Genomic DNA, 21,710 nt, shown 5'->3' with positions numbered 1-21,710 from the left:
TGCTCACCTCATACTCCTCATGATTGCCCACTTGGACCGGACGAGGCCGAGGAACCGAGGAAGTGAAACGATTACACACCAGTGGCTTCAACAGGGAGACATGAAACACGTTGGAGATCCGCATGCCAGGAGGAAGCGCAAGGGCATAGGCTACCGGGTTTACCCTGCGAAGCACTCGGAAGGGACCAACAAAGCGAGGGGCCAGCTTGGGAGTGGGCACTCGAAGGTTGAGGTTGCGGGTGGACAACCATACACGGTCTCCGGCCTGGTAGGAAGGAGCAGGCGCTCGTCTGCGATCAGCCTGGAGTCTCTGGCGCTGCGCAGAGACCTCAAGGGACTCCTGGATCTGTACCCAAGAAGCACCTTAGGACGGAAAGGTGATCCTCCACAGCCGGAATATCCTGGGGAGAGAATACCTCCGGTAACACGGTAGGTTGGAACCCATAATTGGCCATGAAGGGAGACGTCCCAGAGGAAGAGTTCACCGCCGTGTTCCTGGCAAACTCAGCCCAAGGCAGGAGGTCAACCCAATTGTCTTGGTGATCGGAGACATAGCAACGAAGGAATTGCTCCAAGGCCTGATTGGATCGTTCTGCGGCCCCATTGGACTGAGGGTGGTAGGCCGAGGAGAAGGAGAGATGAATCCCCAACTGGGAGCAAAAGGCACGCCAGAACCTGGACACAAACTGACACCCCCGATCCGACACAATCTCCTTGGGCAAACCGTGCAACCGGAAGACCTCCCTGGCAAAAATCGTGGCCAACTCCTGTGCAGAGGGTAACTTCTTGAGAGGAACACAGTGGCACATTTTGGAAAATCGATCCACAATCATGAGAATGACCGTATGGCCTCGGGATGCAGGGAGGTCCACAATGAAATCCATCCCCAGGTGTGACCATGGGCGCTCCCCGGTGGCTATGGGTTGCAGAAGGCCCAACGGAAGGTGCCGAGGGGACTTACTCTGGGCACAAACGGAGCATGCCGCTACATATGCGGCGATGTCGGAACGTAGGGAAGGCCACCAGAACAGACGTGAAACAGCCCAGGACAGCTGATTCTTTCCAGGATGCCCCGCGGTCTTGGAGTTATGGTAGGTTCGCAACAACCGAGTGCGCAACTCCTCAGGCACAAAACATCTGCCGTTGGGTCTCCCAGAGGGAGCACCAGATTGAGCCGCCAAAATCTGCTCACCCAGGGGAGAGGTCAGGCTGGTGCGAATGGCGGCCAGGATCTGATTCGGAGGTATGACCGAAGTCGGAATCGACTCCTCCCTGGACAGGTCGGAGTACTGCCGTGATAAGGCATCCGCCCTGATGTTCTTGGAACCGGGTAGGTAGGAGACCACGTAATTAAAACGTGACAAGAACAGAGCCCATCTGGCCTGACGTGGTGTCAATCTCTTGGCCTCAGAAAGGTAGGTCAGATTCTTGTGGTCCGTCAGGATGAGGACCGGAACCACCGAACCCTCGAGCAAGTGCCTCCATTCTTTAAGGGCCTGCACGATGGCCAATAACTCCCTGTCACCAATCTGATAGTTGCACTCCGCGGAAGACAGTTTCCGGGAGTAAAACCCACAAGGAAGCAGAGGACCCTCTGGTGTTCTACGCTGAGACAGAAGGGCGCCTACTCCCGTCTCAGACGCGTCCACCTCGAGGACAAAGGGCAACCCAGGGTTGGGATGCGACAGAATCGGAGCCGACACAAAGGCGGACTTTAGAGCCTCAAAAGCTCGGATGGCCTCGAGCGGCCAGACCTGGGAATTACTGCCCTTCCTGGTCAGATCCGTGAGAGGCTTGGCTAGCATGGAAAAGTCCCTGATGAACTTCCGATAATAATTGGCGAAGCCCAAAAAGCGCTGCAGGGAGCGAAGACCACTGGGCTGGGGCCACTGTAAGACAGCCGAAACCTTCTCAGGATCCATGGAGAACCCCTCAGCGGAAATGATGTAACCGAAAAAGGTTACCTGGGATCGGTGAAATTCGCATTTCTCAAGCTTACTGAACAGCTTGTTCTCTCGTAACCGTTGCAACACTCGTCTGACATCCAGAATGTGGGTCTCCATGGATTCAGAATATACCAAGATGTCATCCAAATAGACCACCACACACTGCTGCAACAGGTCACGGAAAACATCGTTAATGAATTCCTGAAAGACTGCGGGCGCATTGCACAACCCAAAGGGCATAACCAAGGATTCATAATGACCGGTCCTGGTGTTAAACGCGGTCTTCCACTCATCGCCCGCCTTGATCCTTACGAGGTTATATGCCGCCCTCAGGTCGAGTTTGGTAAAGACCGTGGCCCCTTTAAGGCGATCGAACAGCTCGGAAATCAAGGGTATCGGGTAAGCGTTCTTGATCGTGATGCGATTGAGACCCCTGTAATCGATGCAAGGCCTCAACTCACCGCCCTTCTTTTTCACAAAGAAAAATCCAGCCCCTGCTGGGGACGAGGATTTGGAGGAGTACGTGAAAGCGCCTCCTTCACGTACTCCTCCATGGCCTCATTCTCCACTACCGACAGTGGATAGACCTTGCCACGAGGAGGAACGGCACCAGGTTGTAACTCGATGGCACAATCGTATGGGCGGTGCGGAGGTAGGGCAACCGCGCGCACCTTATCGAATACATCCCGGTACTCCTCGTATTCAGGAGGCAACAGAGAGTCCGAGGAAGTACACAGCAACTTGACAGGCCCATGGATGCAACTAGCCCCACACTGCGGTGACCACGAGAGGATCTCGGCCGATCTCCAATCGAAAGTCGGATTATGCTTCTGGAGCCAGGGGTACCCCAAGACCACCGAGTAGTGTGGAGACGAAATAACCTGAAAGCAGACCGACTCTCTGTGAACGGCACCAATGGCTATCCCCACTGGAAGGGTCTCATGAGTCACGTGTTGCGGCAGAAGGGGTCTGCCGTCTATCGCCTCAAGAGCCAGTGGAGAACCTCGGGCCTGCAGAGGAATGGAATTGGCGGCAGCGAACACACTATCAATGAACAAACCACCAGCACCAGAGTCCACCAACGCCTGGGTCGTCACTGAGCCCCCGACCCAGGAGAGGACAACAGTGATCAGTGGTTTGTCAACACGGGAAACCGGGGACGAGGAGACTCCACCCAAGATCTGCCCCCGACAGGATCTCAGGTGCGAGCGTTTCCCGGACAGTTCGGACATGTCAACCGAAAATGCCCACCGAGACCACAGTACATGCATCGACCCTCGCGTCTTCGGAGTACCCTCTCCCCCTCGGACAGGCGAGCAAAGCCCAGCTGCATGGGTTCACCCCCAGCCAAGTCATCCCCAGGAGGTGTGGGAGGAGATAGAGGCACGGGTGGGACAGCAAAGGTAGGCGCCAATCTGTTAGGAGGCCTCCGCAGACTCTCCTTAAAGGAAGGTCTCTCCCTGAGTCTGGTGTCAATCAAAATCAAGAAAGAAATAAGAGACTCGAGCTCCACTGGTAGGTCCTTAGCTGCAACCTCATCCTTCAAGGCATCCGAGAGACCATGAGAGAAAGCAGCGACCAGAGCCTCATTATTCCAGCCCACCTCTGCTGCCAGGGTACGAAACTCAATGGCGTATTCAGCTACGGATCGTGAACCCTGTCTGATGGACATAAGGAGCTTTGCAGCAGAGGCAGCACGAGCCGGCACATCGAATACCCTCCGAAGGGAAGCAACAAAACCGGAAAACTCAGCAACCACCGGATTGTTGTTCTCCAATAAAGGGCTGGCCCAGGCCAAGGCCTTGTCCGAGAGCAGCGAAATTAAGAAGCCCACCTTTGATCTCTCAGTAGGAAAGGCATGTGGCAGCAACTCGAAATAAATGCCCACCTGGTTAAGGAAACCTCGGCACTGAGTTGGCTCTCCCCCAAAGCGCTGTGGAAGGGGGGCAGAACCGGTCATACCCCGAAACACCGCAGACGCAACAACAGGTGTCGGGGTAGACTCTGGCGCAACAACCGGAGCGGCAGTAGGAGCGGGCCCAGGAGCGACAACCGACCCATCGGCAACGGGAGCGAAATGAGCCGTGCGTTCAAGCAGGGTTTGCAACGCCACGGCGAACCGACCCAACAGGTGATCCTGCTGATCAAGTCTGGCAACCAGCGTGGGTAGCGAGGATGGCCCTGTACCGTCAGAATTCATGGCTTGGTCCTAATGTTACGGAACCATGAACCAGACGTACAACAACAGATAAGTGAAAATAAGAAGGCTTTATTGAAAATCAAGCTGTAAAGCAAAAGTCCAAATGGATGGCGAAACCGAGGCAGAGTCCTTGCGAAGCCAGAGGTCAGGAACCAGGAGGGTAGTCAGACGAAGCCGGGATCAGGAACCAGCAGGGTAGTCAGACGAAGCCAGGATCAGGAACCAGCAGGGTAGTCAGACGAAGCCAGGATCAGGAACCAGCAGGGTAGTCAGACGAAGCCAGGATCAGGAACCAGAAGCAGCAGCAGTCTTAGAAGCATGTGAACACAGGAGGACCAAGCAAGGAACTGAAGCCACAGACCTCCTGTATATATGAGCTAGGCATCCAGCTCCTCCCAGTGGGAAGGAGGAGCCGCAGGGTGGGAGGCTACAAGAAACCCAGAAACCAAGATGGCCGCCAGCACATGTCAAACGAAGGAGAACAGCAAGAAGGTAAGACCATGACAGAAAGGCCCAGATAGGTTTTAAACTCCTGAATCGTAATAGGATTCCAGGCAAATGGTCTGGCAAGGGGTGAATTTGGGTTGGCGGCGATAAATTGTTGAGCATACAAATTTGATTGGTCCACAATAGATCTGTAAAGATCTTCAGTGAAAAACAGCTCAAAAAAGTTTATGGGATTAAAACCAGCTGTTTCCACTTGGATTCCGGGTTGGGCGGTGAATGGGGGAAGTACTGGCGCTGTGGAATCTTTGGGCTGCCAATTAGGATATGCCAGCGCTTCAGGGAGGACACTATGGGCTCTACGGGCCTGTCTTTGGATACGCGGTGGCTGCGGGCTACGACTCGTGCTAGCCACCGCACCAGCTTCAACTGCACTCAGGTGACTCGCCACGTCACCAGGTGATACTGCAGTGCTGGTTGAAGGTCCAGGATGTACTAGGCCGCTCGTGCTTGCCAGTTCACGAGAAGTGTGAGCAGCACTAGTACTGGCACTCTGCTGCATACGAGAAACCCCCGTTTCTTGCAAGTCAACAACTCCAGAATGGGGTCGGGTACGCCTGACCCTAGCAGGGACCCCTCTGTCGGAGCTATCTGTCAGGGAGCCGCTGCTGTCATCTGGTTCGTATACTGACCCTGATTCTGCCGGTGAGGCTTCCCCATCGCTCTCACCTGACATGGTCATTATACTGTATATAGCTTCATCACTGAACGAACGTTTTGTCATTTTGGTAGCTAAATTTACCCGTACAGTGATGCGACTACTAGGTAATAAAAGCACCTGGTTGTCGAGGACTATTTGGTCGCTACAAAAAAAAACTGCTAGTGCTAACAGAGATCAGGCCTGACTCTGCTAACGCAGCGGTTTTGTGTGATTTGTGTTTTTTGGAAGTGTCAGTAATCTATTGATTACTGCACTTGCCTGGGTAAGGTGGTCTGGGCAAGGGGGCTAAATGCAGGTGCTAGCAGGAATCAGTGCTGATTGTCCAAACACTGCTTTTTGGGAACACTAAATTATGAGGACGCTAGTATAGTTCTGATCAGATCAGATATTGATCTGTTCAAACACTATACTAGTAACGGTGGTGTGTGTGTGTTAGTGTACTTGACTCTGACGCTAAGTACCGGTGGTGTAGTGGGACCCTGACGCTAACTAGCTAGCCTAAGTTGTGTCAACCGTGACGCTAATACAGTGATCGGTAATCACTGTATATAGTGAACACTGTGACAGGGAAGTGAAGGGGTTAAACTGGGGGAGATCAAGGGGTTTAAACCTTTATAGAGGATAGATGGCGGGTGGCCTAAACCTATTCGGGCCTAGCGCAAGCGCAAATTAGGGTCACAAGTGACACTAAATACAGTGATCAGTAGTTATCTGATTTACTGTATATATTAGTGCACTGTGTTATAGAGAGTGAAGGGGTTAACTGGGGAAGATCAAGGGGTTAAACCTTTATAAGGGATAGATGGCGGGTGGCCTAAACCTATTTGGGCTTAGCGCAAGCGCAAATTAGGGTCACAAGTGACACTAAATACAGTGATCAGTAGTTATCTGTTTTACTGTTTCTATTAGTGCACTGTGTTATAGAGAGTGAAGGGGTTAACTGGGAAAGATCAAGGGGTTAAAAGTTTTTTAGGGGATAGGTGGCGGGTGCCCTAACCCTGTCTGGGCTTAGCGCAAGCGCAAATTAGGGTCACTAGTGACACTAAATACAGTGATCAGTATTTACCTATATACTGTATTTAGTGCACAGAGTAATAGGGTGTAAAAGGGTTAACTGTGGGTGATCAAGGGGTTAAAACTTTATTAGGGGATAGGTGGCGGGTATCCTAACCCTATTTGGGCCTAACGCAGGCGCAAACTACGCTCACAAGTGACACTTATACAGTGATCAGTAAAATATCTGTATACCACTGTATATAGTGTTCACTGTGAGGGGTTTTGGGGGTGATCAGGGGGTGATCAGAGGTGATGAAGGGGTTAAATGTACCTATGTGAGGTGTGTCAGTGTAGTGTTGGTGGAACTCACGTTTTTGCTGTGTCTCTGTCTTCTCCTGGAACCGAAAGGACTCCAGGAGGGACAGTGACATCACTTCCCCTGTCTGTGTTTACATTACACAGACAGGGGAGAGTTAACCATTGGCTGGGACCGATCGCCAGACACTGACCAAAAATCATTGGTCAGTATCTGGTGATTGATCGGTTCCCAACCGAATCCTATTAGAATCGGGACCCGCGGCGCGCGGGAGCGCGCTCTGGGAGCCGAGAACGCGCCGACGTAGGTCTACGTGACCAGACGGGATCGTGCCACTTTGCCGCAGTACTATTACAGTACTTAGCGGTAATGTGGTTAATAAATCTGCAACAATGTCAACAATTCTGTGTTTTTCTGTCAGTATGGGGTGCTATGTGTACATTCATGAGGAAGAAGAATGAACTTAAATGATTTTAGCAAATGGCTGCAATATAACAAAGAGTGAAAAATTTAAGGGGGTCTGAATACTTTCCGTACCCACTGTGTATATATATATATATATATATATATATATATATATATATATATATATATATATATACACATACATACACAGTATATGATTAGCTTCACCCATTTCTATGTCCAACTCTAGTATTTGTAATCTATGGTATACAGGTGGCTGTTTGTTGAGGTTATCGGTCATAGTGGTACATGTCTAATGTTTTGATTTTATTTTTTGTTTCTTAAATGATAATCAGCTAATAAAGATATATTTTTTGTTATTATGTTTATCCTGATATTTATACTGTTCGATTTGTTTTGATTGAATTTTTTAGAAAATATCCAAAGCTTTTTTTTTGTCATTTTTTTACTTTGGAATCTGAGTTTGTTTCTCCTTTTTTCTTCTCTTTTTTATGTCCCCATATATATATTTTTAGGAAGCTATGTACAGTACCCCACATGCTCCCCCACCAGTCATGATCTGCCTGAATTGTATTGAGAAGCACAGAGATCCATTGATGATGCCTCTGAGTCTACATTAAGGTATGTAATGAAACCAGAAAGATTTTATTTAAACATTTTGGTAATATGTTGATGAAGTAGTTGGGAGGCAAAATACAGTATAAGCAACTAAAACTTAAAGGCCTCACATGTATGCCCCAATGAGGTGTGCAAACCTATACTTCCATTATTAGCACCTTCTTAACCCACTGGAATTTGTTCTGACCATGAAAGTGATAGATAGTTGTGTCTGTCCCCAAGCCCCCCAAGGCAAAGTTCCTCCATCATTCACTGGTACATACCTAAGCCATGACTTCATTGATAACATGTATGTATAAACCCATCTGGCAGTGTCAGTTTGTCAATAGGATACAAGAACAACCCATGAATCTGATCTGATCAGTAATTCCAGAAATGGTAATCAAAGAAGTAAATCATGGAGGCCTACATACAATGTACCAACCCACCAGATAGATGTTTATGAAAGAGATAATGGGGGGTGTGCTGCAATTTAGTAATAGATGGGTAAACTTTCCATGGACTTCACATGCCTAATAACTAAGTGTAGCACTGTCCCTGTAGGGCTTGCTGTGTGTTGACTTCTTGGGTTCCCCTCTGATTGCCTGCAGACAGTCACTAGGGGAATTTTTCACACATCCATCCTTACTCCCAGTTGCTCATTACTCAATAAACAGTCCAGGGGATTTGGTTTTATATTTATTGTGGAACTTGGATGAGAAAAGGGAATAGTAGGATACTCCAACTGAACTATTCACAGCAGATGAGGACAACTCTCACTCGGCCTCACCAGATTATTTTTTTGGAAGCAGACACACTGCTTTAACCATACTGCCACTTGTATGGGAGAATTAAGTCTTCTTGCTCTCTTCAGCAGCAGACTTAATGCAACTACTTTCTCTTCAGGACACTCTCTAGCATCCCCTTGACTGACACCCATCCACTGACTCCTCTAGAGGGATGGCCCTCTCAGGACAGGCAACATGACACAGATCAGTACTCACTGTAGGTAGATTCAGATCATTTCCACTGTTTCCCTTTCAGTCTTCTATGCAGGGCAACTTGGTTCAGCTCCTCTCTGACTCAGGCCCTCAGGTCAACCACCCGAGGCCACATGACAACTTCTACAGAGGAGGGACAGCCGCTCCCTCCTTCCATGACCCCACTCTCCAGCTGAAAGACCCCAACTACATGTGGCCCTGGTATTTATACAGTATCCCAGCATGCACTGAGGCACTTTACTCTGCTGGAACAATGCCTGTGCCCTCACTCGTCAGGTTTTCTACCACTGTCCAATATGCCTCCCTATTGGATCAGTGTGAAACATTTCAGACAAGCTGAGCTGCACCTGAGCACCATGAGCAGACCCTACCAATGGATACCGATCCCTGGTAGGCAGAGAGCAATATAAATTTACCTGAAAATCTTCCTGGTAAACAGAAAGACCCAAAAACTATACTCTCTCTTCTAGCTCCTAACTAGGAGGGTGCTACATAAGGAACAAAAAATGTTCCATCCAAGGCAGAGCTCCTCATAAATCATAGATGCAGATTGGCGAGACTGATGGGACATATTGGATATTGGATGTTGTCACTACTATCATATGTGTATCCATATACAGATAAAATATATATTTTTCTTGCTGTAATAGCTTTTATTTGGACACTTACCTCCAAACCATCTCTCTTAATTTATGGATATTATCTGTAAAAATCACAGTCGCTATATTACACTGTCCTCATCCACATCCTTCCCTTAGAATGGCTCAGATAACTTTGTATCTTTCCTATGAACATTGATTGTCCCGTAGACCAAGCTATACTGTATGTCATACTGAGATCTGTAGATGTATAGTGAAGTCTTGTCCCCATATACAGCAGATACTCTTTATGGTGATATACATGGATCCAGCTCTAATGGAAGCTCATATCTATCAGAGGATCCAATGTATTACTTGTGATTTGTCCCTAATGCCTCGTACACACGTACCGATCGTCGGCCGAACGATTGGCCGTCTTTTGTCCAGGGCTGTCGTGTCTGTTGAAAACTGCAAAAGACTGCACACGAATTTTGTCGGCCAACAACAGCCGACTGCAGAAGTGATGTCATGTGATGGTTAACTTTCCTTGTCTTTTTTCTTTTCTGAGCATGCCCAGTCTTGCTAATCTGCTGTCTGTCGGCCGAAATCTGTACTGACTGGCGAACAATCGGCCGTTCTGGTGTTGGCCAACAAAAATTTTAATGCTTGCACGACAGATTCTGTTCGGCCGAAAATGCGCTGTCGGCTCTCGGAAGCATCATACTAACAAGCCTACAATCGGCCGATCGGTCGTCGGCCAAATATTTACGGCCGACAATCGGTACGTGTGTACGGGGCATTAGAGACCATAATGTCAAAGATAAAATAGTGTGTGCTCCTTGTTATTATGTCAGTTTTGATCTTAAAATGTAAGGAAAATATCAATTTAACCTTTGCTTCATTAGCTAATCACTCAACCTTGGTTGGAGTCAAGTCATTGCTAAACAGGCTCGGATCTATTGCCAATGGATGGATTCCTTGTTGGTATTAGGAATCGGTGACTGAAACATACTCACTTTTATTAACATCACCCTCCTGACCCTTGTGACAATTTACACCACTGGGATCTCTAGGAAAGGACACCGGAGGATGGATATGACAGCACCTGGACTGCTGACTGGGCCAGTGAGGTCAGACATGTCATATCTAAATAAAACTGTCTGAGCTGAGTGGAATAAAACTTCAATGGGACCATGTTACATCTACTGAGGATCACACCGACCTCAACACTGAAGATGAGAAGAGAACTTTGACACTCTATAATCTATGTCACCAGACCATTCATTCTAAGAACAATCTTTACATACAATTATATACACGTTAAATGCATTCCATTAATGTTGGTAAAATCCACCCTTGTGTAGACCCTGAGCCCTGAGACTGCTGCTGGGTGTCTCCATCTTGGATTTATTTGATCTCAGCAGACTCAAGTTCAACGCTATAGTATTCCTCATCCCTCCTCCCCCGGCAGCTTCATAAAACATTTCCTGAAGTGTTCAGCTGTAATATGACATATGGAAGTGTAACTTTTATCACCCAGAGAACAGCAGGGGCCCCATTCATCTGAAACCTTTATAACACTGAGGGCCACAAATGAGGAGCGAGAGGAATGTATGTAGGCCAAACTTAGACCATTGGTCCAGTCTGCAGACCAAACAACTTCTTTGTGTTTAAAATATTTTTATATAGAAAACTCTTCTATTTTCTGTTAAATGATGGAAGTGAGAGCGGGGGGGGGGGGTGGATCTTCCAATTCTATTATATTCTGTAGGAAGACATTCCCCTTTCCTGTCTCAGGAATTCGGGAGGTGAACACACAGCGTACATGGAGCTCCTGATGTTATATCTCCGCTCTTATACAGACACTAACACAGTGTTAATTTCGTCGACTAAAACTGACTAAAACGTTTTCGTCGACTAACATAATTCAGATGACTAAAATACGACTAAAACTAAAATGGCATTTTAGTCTTGAGACTAAAATACGACTAAAACTAAAAGGGCATTTTAGTCTTGAGACTAAAATACGACTAAAACTAAAATGGCATTTTAGTCAAAAGACTAATAACTAGTACTAAATGGAAATTTGCTGCCAAAATTAACACTGGTGCATGCTCAAAGCTTAGTACCATAAATAACATATTAGATTTTTCACTCCAGGACCAGCAGTAGTATATAATGAGTTTGAAAATTGTAGAGAAATGCTTAAATAATGCATTACAAATTACAATTGAACTACACCCATTTGATTATAGATGACTAAAATTAGTTTTAGTCGACTAAAATGTAGGGCATTTAGTCGACTAAAATATACTGGAGTTTTAGTCGACTAAATACGACTAAAACTAAAACACTTGCAGAAGACTAAATTGGGACTAAAACTAAAATGCCATTTTAGTCCTGAGACTAAGACTAAAACTAAATTGAAATTTGCTGCCAAAATTAACACTGCACTAACACTGGAAGAACACCGGGGACTCCACACATAACAGGATGGAGACAAACTAAGTTATAATCCGGGCTGGTGGGGGCAATGTACTACCGATGGGCTCTCTATATCCAACAATGTCCTCCATATATGAATCAGACTTAGAGGGAATGTAGTGTTGTTGTTCAGATGTTCTTTGGTCTATGATAATGTTTAGGACTATAAATTAATGCTTTAAAATATGTTTTTATTTCTTTTTATTTATATCAATAAGAAGTATTGTGATATGTGTATATTTGACATTTACCCAGTGCAGCCAGCAGGTGGTGATATTGAGTCAGTTCTCCAACTGCCTCATTGTTCTCTGTCCGGTGAAGATCGCAATTTGATTTCCTGCTATTCAGACCAAATCTGGATGAGTCAGAGGAAGGACACCCCCCTCTACCTGTCTCTGTTCCACCTCCTCCTTGTCTCTGTATGGGGGAACAATTAGAGAGAGACAGTCCACAAGTGATCAGCTAGTGCTGGGCTGTCTTATCGGAAAGCCAAGAATTCATGGAAGAGATCTGTATTAAATGTTTATTTATAAAATGAAAATTTCATACAAGTAATAAGAAAAGTGACATAAAAGATAATTTTATTGATTTGTAAATATTCCAAAATATGCCATACTTCCTCCATACAGATCCCTATAATACAATTGTGTAGGGTGCAGACAGGTTAGTGTGTGATGATATATTAGCAGTATGTGTCTCCTTTTTATGTCCTGTACATCCTGGGGAAGGTGAGAGCTCTATGCTGCTCTGTACAGACAGGGCCCCCATCAGAGGCAGCCCATACACATGTAGGGAGCCCCGGGCATCCTGAAGGGCCCAGGCATTCCAAGGGGCTCACCTGCTGGGCCCCAGCCAATGAGACTGAGTTGTTGCTGCTGTAGTAACTAGCAATTGCTAAAACAGGGTGGCCACGGAGTACGTAAATGCAGCTCACTTAATTCCAGCTGCAGGGGGAAGGCGGAGTGATATCACCTGCACTCCTCATCTCCGTACAGACCAGATGCTGGTTTGGGCACCACGCCAGTCGCAGCTCAGCCATGTGTAAGCATGCAGAACTACTCAGTGCTCACTGTGGATTGGTCTGGAGACAAGTTGTTAGACATCACTATGGTAAATTGAATAACAATGTTGCTGGATATGGGCCTTTGCTGTGACTGTCTCTTTGTTGGATTGGGCTGTTTCTTTGGGGAGTCTCTTTGCTATATTTGGATGTTTCCTTCCTGAATATGTAGGAATGTCACTTTGCTGTGTTGGGCTGTCTCTTTGCTGAATATATGGGGATGTATCTTTGCTTCCCAGTCCCTTCCCCCCAGATGGAGGTCATGTGACCTCTCCTACCTGACCTCCTCTCATGGTGATCAGTGGTTGTACATACACCAACGCATGAGCTGACCCACTGGGGATATGCCAAGCTGGGTCCACTCACTCTGGTAAGCCTCTTTAAACTTTTGGCTTCACTTTTAGGCCTCATGCACATGGGACATTTTTACAGCGGCTGCTTTTTTTGGCAACTGATGTTTTTTTCTGCAGCCAATAAAACCCCAGCATGTTCTCCTATGTCTCCCCCAGCATGTTCTCCTATGTCTCCCCAGCATGTTCTCCTATGTTTCCCCGGCATGTTCTCCTATATCTCCCCCAGCATGTTCTCCTATGTTTCCCCCAGCATGTTCTCCTATGTCTCCCCAGCATGTTCTCCTATGTCTCCCCGGCATGTTCTCCTATGTCTCCCCGGCATGTTCTCCTATGTTTCCCCCAGCATGTTCTCCTATGTCTCCCCGGCATGTTCTCCTATGTCTCCCCGGCATGTTCTCCTATGTCTCCCCGGCATGTTCTCCTATGTTTCCACAGCATGTAAACCTATGTCTCCACAGCATGTTCTCCTATGTCTCCCCCAGCATGTTCTCCTATGTCACCCCCCAGCATGTTCTCCTATGTCTCCCCGGCATGTTCTCCTATGTCTCCCCGGCATGTTCTCCTATGTCTCCCCCAGCATGTTCTTCTATGTCTCCCCAGCATGTTCTTCTAGGTCTCCATGCACACACAGGCTGTTATCAGCAGTTTTTGGCAGGGGCATTTTCTGGCTGAAAAAAAAAAAAAAAAAAATGAAAACTAGTGGGTTTTGAGTGGCGTTTTTCAGCTGTAAAAACGCTCAAATGTCAAACGCTGATAAATGCAAAATAATGCTGCTAACTGGCGTTTTTTGACGTTTTTTATTCCATTGCTTTTTTTAAGCCTGGGTCCTGTTTGGAGGTGTCATTCATGGAACACAGTGGGGTAACATTGATGCATGCTGAACACTGCATGTGATTTGCACCAAAAATGCACCGCATTCCTGTGCACATTACATGTCATGTCTGTGCGATGCGATTTGAGCCATGTATTTTGTATGGCTCAAATTGCATCACGTTTGCACAAAAATGTTGTAAGACCCTTTTTTCTCCACACCTAATCACATTGCAGGGGTATGAACACCCATGCGATGCGATTCTGGCAAGCGCACTGCATTTTGCAATCTGTTTCGGGGTATCGTTCATGGAACATTAAGCCCCTTTGACATTTTGCCAATTTGGCATGCGATTTTTCATGATGAATCGCATTTCAAATCGGAGCCTATTACCAGCAATGGCACCCGTTCACACTGAGGGCGTGTTAAAAAAAATTTAGCTGAACGCGCAGGATTTCAAACTCGCATATCAGTGCGACTTCAGGGGCGATTTGACAGACATCTGTACGGGTTCATGCACAGATGTCTATGGAAATCGCCCTGAAGTCGCCCAAAAGTAGCGCAGAAACGACTTTTGGGAATCGGTGCAAAGTCATGGTTGCACCAATTCAGACAGTGAAGTTGCCGGCAATAGGCTTTGATTTGGCATGTGATTTGACATGTCAAATCTGCCCAATGTAAACGGGGGCTTAATGTTCCATGAACGACACCCCCAAACAGATTGCAAAATGCAGTGAGCTTGACAGAATCGCATCGCATGGGCGTTCACACCCATATGATGGGATTTTGATGCGGGAAAAAAAGGGTCCACATTTGCACCAAAAAGGTTGTAGGACCCTTTTTTCGCTGCACCTAAATCTTATCACATGGGTGTGAACACTCATGCCATGCAATTCTGGCAAGCATTGCATTGTGGGAAAGTCAGAGGTACTAAAATAGCAGAGAGGTGATTTTTAGGTAAAAACGCCAATGCAAAAAAAGTAAAAAAAAATGCTAAAAAACTCACTACAAAGCTACTGGCGTTTTTATAACATCCAGTGTGCAGGAGGCCTTACTGTGCCAATAAGAACTTTTCATTCTTTTTATCATTTTTTGGACATTTTTCACTTTTGAGCCATTCCAAATTTGTTTTATATAATCTCACTATTGATTCAGTTCCTCTAATTTCCCTTATTAGGTTCATCGTTATTAGTGGATGTTATTCACATTTAGCTCCGCACATTTTGTTTATATTGTTTAATATTTGCACTAGTTCAAGTGTTGTGCTGGCTGCTGATTGGTTTGGACATCAAGCGCGGTAATTACTTTTTATTCTTATCCCATCACAATGACTGCACTGCATTCTCTGTACTGATGGATCATCTCCACCCTCTGTGTCTGATCATGGCTGCACATAGCGCCACCATCAGGAGGAGGGGCAGAACATAGGGGGAAGGGTGGGGGAAGGGACATTCCTGATATAACATGGTAACTTACTGTTTGGGGAGACTTCCCTTCACTTCCTCTCCAATAGCTGCAAAAGGAAGTGACAGGAAATCCCTCCAATCCCTGGTTGCCACCAACACTAGTGTCCATCAACAGTTTTGGCAAACCAGCAAATCCATTGGAGGATTTCCCCTCTATTCCAGTTCTGGTATTAACTCGGAATTGGGGATTTTCTTTCACTTTAGGGTGATAACATTCACCAGGACAAATAGAGAGGGGGGGCTCTCTCTAAATTGGATAGAGACAGCAGTAAAAACCTGACAGGGGCTCTAATCCCTCTCCACTCTATTCAAAACTATAAAAAGATGTGCCTTTAGTTATATGATAGATAGATAGATAGATAGATAGATAGATAGATAGATAGATAGATAGATAGATAGATAACATTCCCCTCGCAAGAGATACATCAATGCCGTTTTTTTATCGGTGAGTCTTAGTATTGATACTTTGCTTTGCAATTTGTGTCCATAGAAAATGAATGGCCGCAAATCGCACTGCAAAGAATCCCATGCAATTTAAACAGGAACGCGGTGCGATTTCTGTCTAAAGCGCATAAGGTTTCCCGCACTGCTCCTGTGTGTACCCAGGCCTGTCGTAGTGATTTCAGCCTGGGTTCACACAGGAGCAGTGCGGGAAACCTTATGCGCTTTAGACAGAAATCGCACCGCGTTCCTGTTTAAATTGCATGGGATTCTTTGCAGTGCGATTTGCGGCCATTCATTTTGTATGGACACAAATCGCACCACAAATTATTGGTTTCGGTATAGGGAGCATTTTTACGAGTACTAATGAAAATAATCCGTATCGGTGCATCCCCGCCCCTCAGTATAATTATACAGTTATTTCAGCCAATCACAGTGATCTGAGAGGGAGTGATGAAGATGTTTTATATAATATATTTATAATAGAAAACCCGGCAGGACCATTAACATATAATAGGTGCTCTATCCCTTTAAAACAATCAATTAGTATAAAATATTTGCAATCATCATAGTAGAAATAAAAATTGAAAACAATCACATTAGAACTCAGTACAAGAAATAAGTGTATATCCCTTTAAGTATGAAGCCATATGAATGAAAGTTCATTAGTGAAGCCGAAACAATTCTTTATCCAAGTAATGTGATGTGCCAAAATCTCTCCACTCCAGTGTTAACCTCATTGTATTCCACTGACCGAGTGCTCAGGCTTCCTTCCCCTTCTCATCCCCCCCCCCCCCCCACACATCTTTATACAACCTCTCCCTACAAATAACCCAGCATGGAGGGGCTCAGTGAAGGTGGTGGTGATGGTGTGGAGGTGTCGGATCGGGTCACACAGATCATAAAAGGAGATCCGCCCGGCCTCATAATCCAGATCTATCCTGACTCTGTTATTGGAGATATTGGGGGGTAAGCGGATCTCTTTACTGTCATGTCTCACCACATACTGATCACCATACCTGTGCAATCCCCAGGACTTGTTATTCCATCCAATCACTGACTGCTCTCCTCTCCTGTCTATACTGGGGTAACACATCCCGACTATCCACCCATCTGATCCCCCGACATCCACTTCCCAGTAATGTCTCCCTGAGGAGAAACTCCGACTGCTCAACACCTGAGGATAATTCTGAAATCTCTCTGGTGTTTCTGGACGATTCTGGTTTCTATCTGACCTGGATACAGTTTTCCTGTCATCTGATATATGTAGAATATTATGGGCTGTGTTTACATCCAGTAATATGTCTGAATCTCCCTGTATATAGGAGTCTACATTTACCTCTGTTATTATATCAGATAATGTGTGTAATGTGTGTGATATCCCAGCCACATCCAGACCCCCTCCATCATGGAGGAGCTTCTCATGTCTCTCTCTGTCCTCATTATCTCCATCCTCAGTATCACACAAGTCACCTGTGTCTGATTCCTGTAAGACAGTCAGTGGATCCGTCATGTTACACAGCTCCTCAATGTGACGCATCTTCCTGGACAGCTCCTCCTTCTTTATTTCCAGATCCCGGATGGAGATGGAGATCCGCTCTGCGCACCCGGAGATCTCCCTCAGGACTCTCTTCTCCAGGTCTTCCAGACGTCTCCTGAGATCTCTAAACAGGGCAGTGATTCTCTCGGTGTCACCAGCTGCTTTTTCTTCTACTTTCCTCCTGTGTTCCTGCAGACTCTGGACTCTTTCCTCCGTCTCCTCTCTCTTTGTCAGAAGTTTCTGCAGAACATTTCTCAGTGTCTCCTTCTTCTTCTTAGAAGCCTCATCCAGCATCTCCACCTGGTGTCCTCGATGTTCTCCAGCCAAACTGCAGGACACACAGATACAGGTATCATCATCAGTGCAGTAATACTCCAGGATCTTCTTATGGACGGAGCATTTCCTGCTCTCCATGGACAAGGTGGGGTCACATAAGATGTGTTCTGGGGACTTTTTGTGGACTCTCAGGTGTTTATCACACAGAGAAACCTCACAGAGCAGACAGGATCTAACAGCAGGTACAGGAGAGTCCACACAGTGAGTACAGAAGACCCCGGACTCCTCCTGATCTGGCTGAGCAGACAGGAAATTCTCCACTATGTTACGCAGTGTTATGTTCCTCTGCAGTGCAGGCCGATCCGGAAACTTCTCTCTGCATTCAGGACAGGAATATCCTCCAGACCCCCCCTGTGTATCCAGCACACGATCAATACAGACCCGGCAGAAGTTGTGTCCACATCTCAGCATTACAGGCTCTGTATAAATGTTCAGACAGACAGAACATTCCAGCTCAGCTCTTAGATCAGCAGACGCCATCGCTGACAGCAGAAGAGAGAAATGAAAGTAAAATTCTCTGACTCCGGGGAAGAATGCAGTTGGGAGGGGTGACCTCCTCCTACACAGGGTGAGGCTGGGCTGTGACTTCTACTTTATTCATAGGATTCCTTATATGGAGGGACACCAATATTGGAGGAATCTCATCCATAACAATGTGCGTGTCTCACAGGGGCGGGCTGGGCCGGGGGGGGGGGCAGGGTGGCAATTTCCCCCTGGGCCGATCTGATCCCCCCCCCAGAAAAGGCTGCTCAGTTTCTTCATTAAAGTTCACTATCAGTATGCATTTATTGTGACTGGTTTGGCCGCCCCGGAGACCCGGTTGCTACATCACCATCCGCTTGGCGTCTAGCAACCAGTGACGTCACGGACGGTCTCCAGAGAAGGAAAGCGAGGAGTGGAGAGGACCCATCATGCAAAGCGGATCATCCTCCGTGCCGATTACTGGCTCCAGCTGCCTCTGGCTCCTCCCTCCATCTTCCACTGTCAGGCCACTGCAGAAGAGAAGAAGAAGAGGTGCATGCTTACAATGGCAGTTTACTTGCCAATTGCCATTGCCACTGTGGGAACAGGAACAGCAGCATTCGTTGCTTCTAATTACATACACTGGCCAGTGGTGTATGCAGTTAGAAGCTCCATTCCTGGTTTCTGTCTCTCCCCCAGTCCCCCTTCCCCCGTAGTGTCCTCCTGCACTCGCTGTTTGATCTCTGATCTCCGTTCCCCCCTCTGATCATCAGTGCCCTGCAATAAGAGAATCGGGAGGCGGAGCACACTGCAGGAAGGGAGAGAGGTGAGCTGAGTTTGTTCTAGGAGAAGTCTGGAGGTAAGCTGCAAAGTTTCTGCTAGGAGGATTTATTTTGCAGTGAAGGGTCCTGTGTGTGTGTGTATGTATGTGTGTGTGTCAGTGCAAATAAAACAGCGCAAAAAGGTTGTGAATAATGATGGGAGTAATAAATAAATAAATAAATTATTGAAATCTTAAGAGCCGGTTCACACTGCCGCGACCATAAGTCGCCCCATGTCGGAGCGACTTTTTACCGCGATTTTACCGTTACTTTACCGCGACTTGTGAATTATTTTGCGCGACTTATATGACAGACGACTTTGTATTTGGCCAATCAGAATATGATGTGTTGTGACCTAATTCCCCTTTTCTGTTTGTTTTTTTACTCATTTCCTCATTGCCCACCAGTGCCACGTATCAGTGTCCACCAGTGCCACTGCCCACCAGTGCTACGTATGTGTCCACCTGTGCCACTGCCCACCAGTGCCACGTATCAGTGTCCACCAGTGCCACTGCCCACCAGTGCTACGTATGTGTCCACCAGTGCCACTGCCCACCAGTGCAACGTATCAGTGTCCACCAGTGCCACTGCCCACCAGTGCCACGTATGTGTCTACCAGTGCCACTGCCCACCAGTGCCACGAATCAGTGTCCACCAGTGCCACGAATCAGTGTCCACCAGTGTCACATATCAGTGTCCACCAGTGCCACATATCAGTGTCACGAATCAGTGTCCACCAGTGCAACGTATCAGTGCCACGTATCAGTGTCCACCAGTGCCACATATCAGTGCCATGTATCAGTGCCACAAATCAGTGTCCACCTGTGCCACATATCAGTGTCCACCTGTGCCACGAATCAGTGTCCATCAGTGCCATGTATCAGTGCCACTAATCAGTGAACACCAGTGCCACGTATCAGTGGCACGTATCAGTGCCATGTATCAGTGCCACGAATCAGTGTCCACCAGTGCCACGTATCAGTGCCACGTATCAGTGTCCACCAGTGCCACGTATCAGTGCCACGAATCAGTGTCCACCAGTGCCACGTATCAGTGCTACGAATCAGTGTCCACCAGTGCCACGAATCAGTGTCCACCAGTGCCACTCATCTGTGTCCACCAGTGCCACTCACACAGACCAAGCAGAGATAATAGAATATATATACCATTACATATATATATATATATATATATATATAATATACATACACCATATAGGCATGGCTGCAATGTGGGGAATGCCTGGCTAATCTCTTTCTTCTTCCTGGAAAGTCTGATAACAAGTCGCCTTAATATGAGATAAGGATCCGACTTGGAGGTGACTCCCATTGAAGTCTATTGACACAAGTCTATTGCCCACCAGTGCCACGTATGTGTCCACCAGTGCCACTGCCCACCAGTGCCACGTATGTGTCCACCAGTGCCACTGCCCACCAGTGCCACGAATCAGTGTCCACTAGTGCCACGTATCAGTGCCACGAATCAGTGTCCACCAGTGCAATGTATGAGTGCCACGTATCAGTGTCCACCAGTGCCACGTATCAGTGCCATGTATCAGTGCCACGAATCAGTGTCCACCAGTGCCACATATCAGTGTCCACCAGTGCCACGAATCAGTGTCCATCAGTGCCACGTATCAGTGCCACTAATCAGTGAACACCAGTGGCACGTATCAGTGCCATGTATCAGTGCCACGAATCAGTGTCCACCAGTGCCACGTATCAGTGCCACGTATCAGTGTCCACCAGTGCCACGTATCAGTGCCACGAATCAGTGTCCACCAGTGCCACGTATCAGTGCCACGAATCAGTGTCCACCAGTGCCACGTATCAGTGCCACGTATCAGTGCCACGAATCAGTGTCCACCAGTGCCACTCACACAGACCAAGCAGAGATAATAGAATATATATACCATTACATATATATATAATATACATACACCATATAGGCATGGCTGCAATGTGGGGAATGCCTGGCTAATCTTTCTTCTTCCTGGAAAGTCTGATAACAAGTCGCCTTAATATGAGATAAGGATCCGACTTGGAGGCGACTCCCATTGAAGTCTATTGACACAAGTCGGATACAAGTCGTCTCAAAGTAGTACAGGACCCTTTTCTGAAGTTGGAGCGACTTCAGTAGTGCCAATTAAGACGGCTCTCATTCATTTACATTGCATTTGTTATGACAAGCGATTTGGGGCGACTTAAGGGCACACAATTCGCCTGACAAGTCGTGCTAGTGTGAATGGAGTGTTAAGTGTACGGTGCAACATGTGCAATATTTTGTGGAATTCTAAATCATATAAATAATACCATAAATATGTAGAAAAAGAATTAGCAATATTAAATAAATATACAGGCATACCCCGTTTTAAGTACACTCACTTTACATACACTCGCGAGTACAGGCACAGCCTGGTCAGCTTGGCATGGCACTACTCCCTGTTTTTAACATTGGTGCCTATGGGAAAATCTTGGTCAGTTTGACATGGCACTGCTCCCAAACCATAAGTGACAGGGATACCAAACGTAGGGAGCACCAAGAGGGGACCCAGGACTACACCATATCCTATTTGTGGCCAGCCAGCTTGCCAAGGTAATCTACCATATCATAGGATCCCCTTAACATGCTCCCCAAGCTTGGTGTCCTTGTCAGCAGTGCCATGTCAAGCAGACCAAGATTTCCTATGGAGCTAGTGTATTTACATGCAT

At 46.9% G+C, this 21,710-nt stretch overlaps 1 protein-coding gene across 1 annotated transcript in view; it reads right to left on the bottom strand.

Annotated features, from left to right (window-relative positions):
* Nucleotides 1-18,202, bottom strand: part of LOC309553053 (uncharacterized protein) — a 36,310-nt gene extending 18,108 nt beyond the window's left edge. The window contains 2 exon segments of the mRNA XM_082253951.1: nucleotides 12,548-12,603; nucleotides 16,595-18,202. Coding sequence (XP_082110077.1) covers nucleotides 12,548-12,603; nucleotides 16,595-18,196 — 1,658 coding nt within the window. The 5' untranslated portion in view covers nucleotides 18,197-18,202.
* Nucleotides 18,203-21,710: the final 3,508 nt, after the last annotated feature.

The sequence above is a fragment of the Pelophylax lessonae genome, assembly GCF_965119305.1.
Source record: "Pelophylax lessonae genome assembly, chromosome: 4".
Lineage (NCBI taxonomy): Eukaryota > Metazoa > Chordata > Amphibia > Anura > Ranidae > Pelophylax > Pelophylax lessonae.
This window is presented reverse-complemented; position numbering and strand designations above follow the sequence as displayed.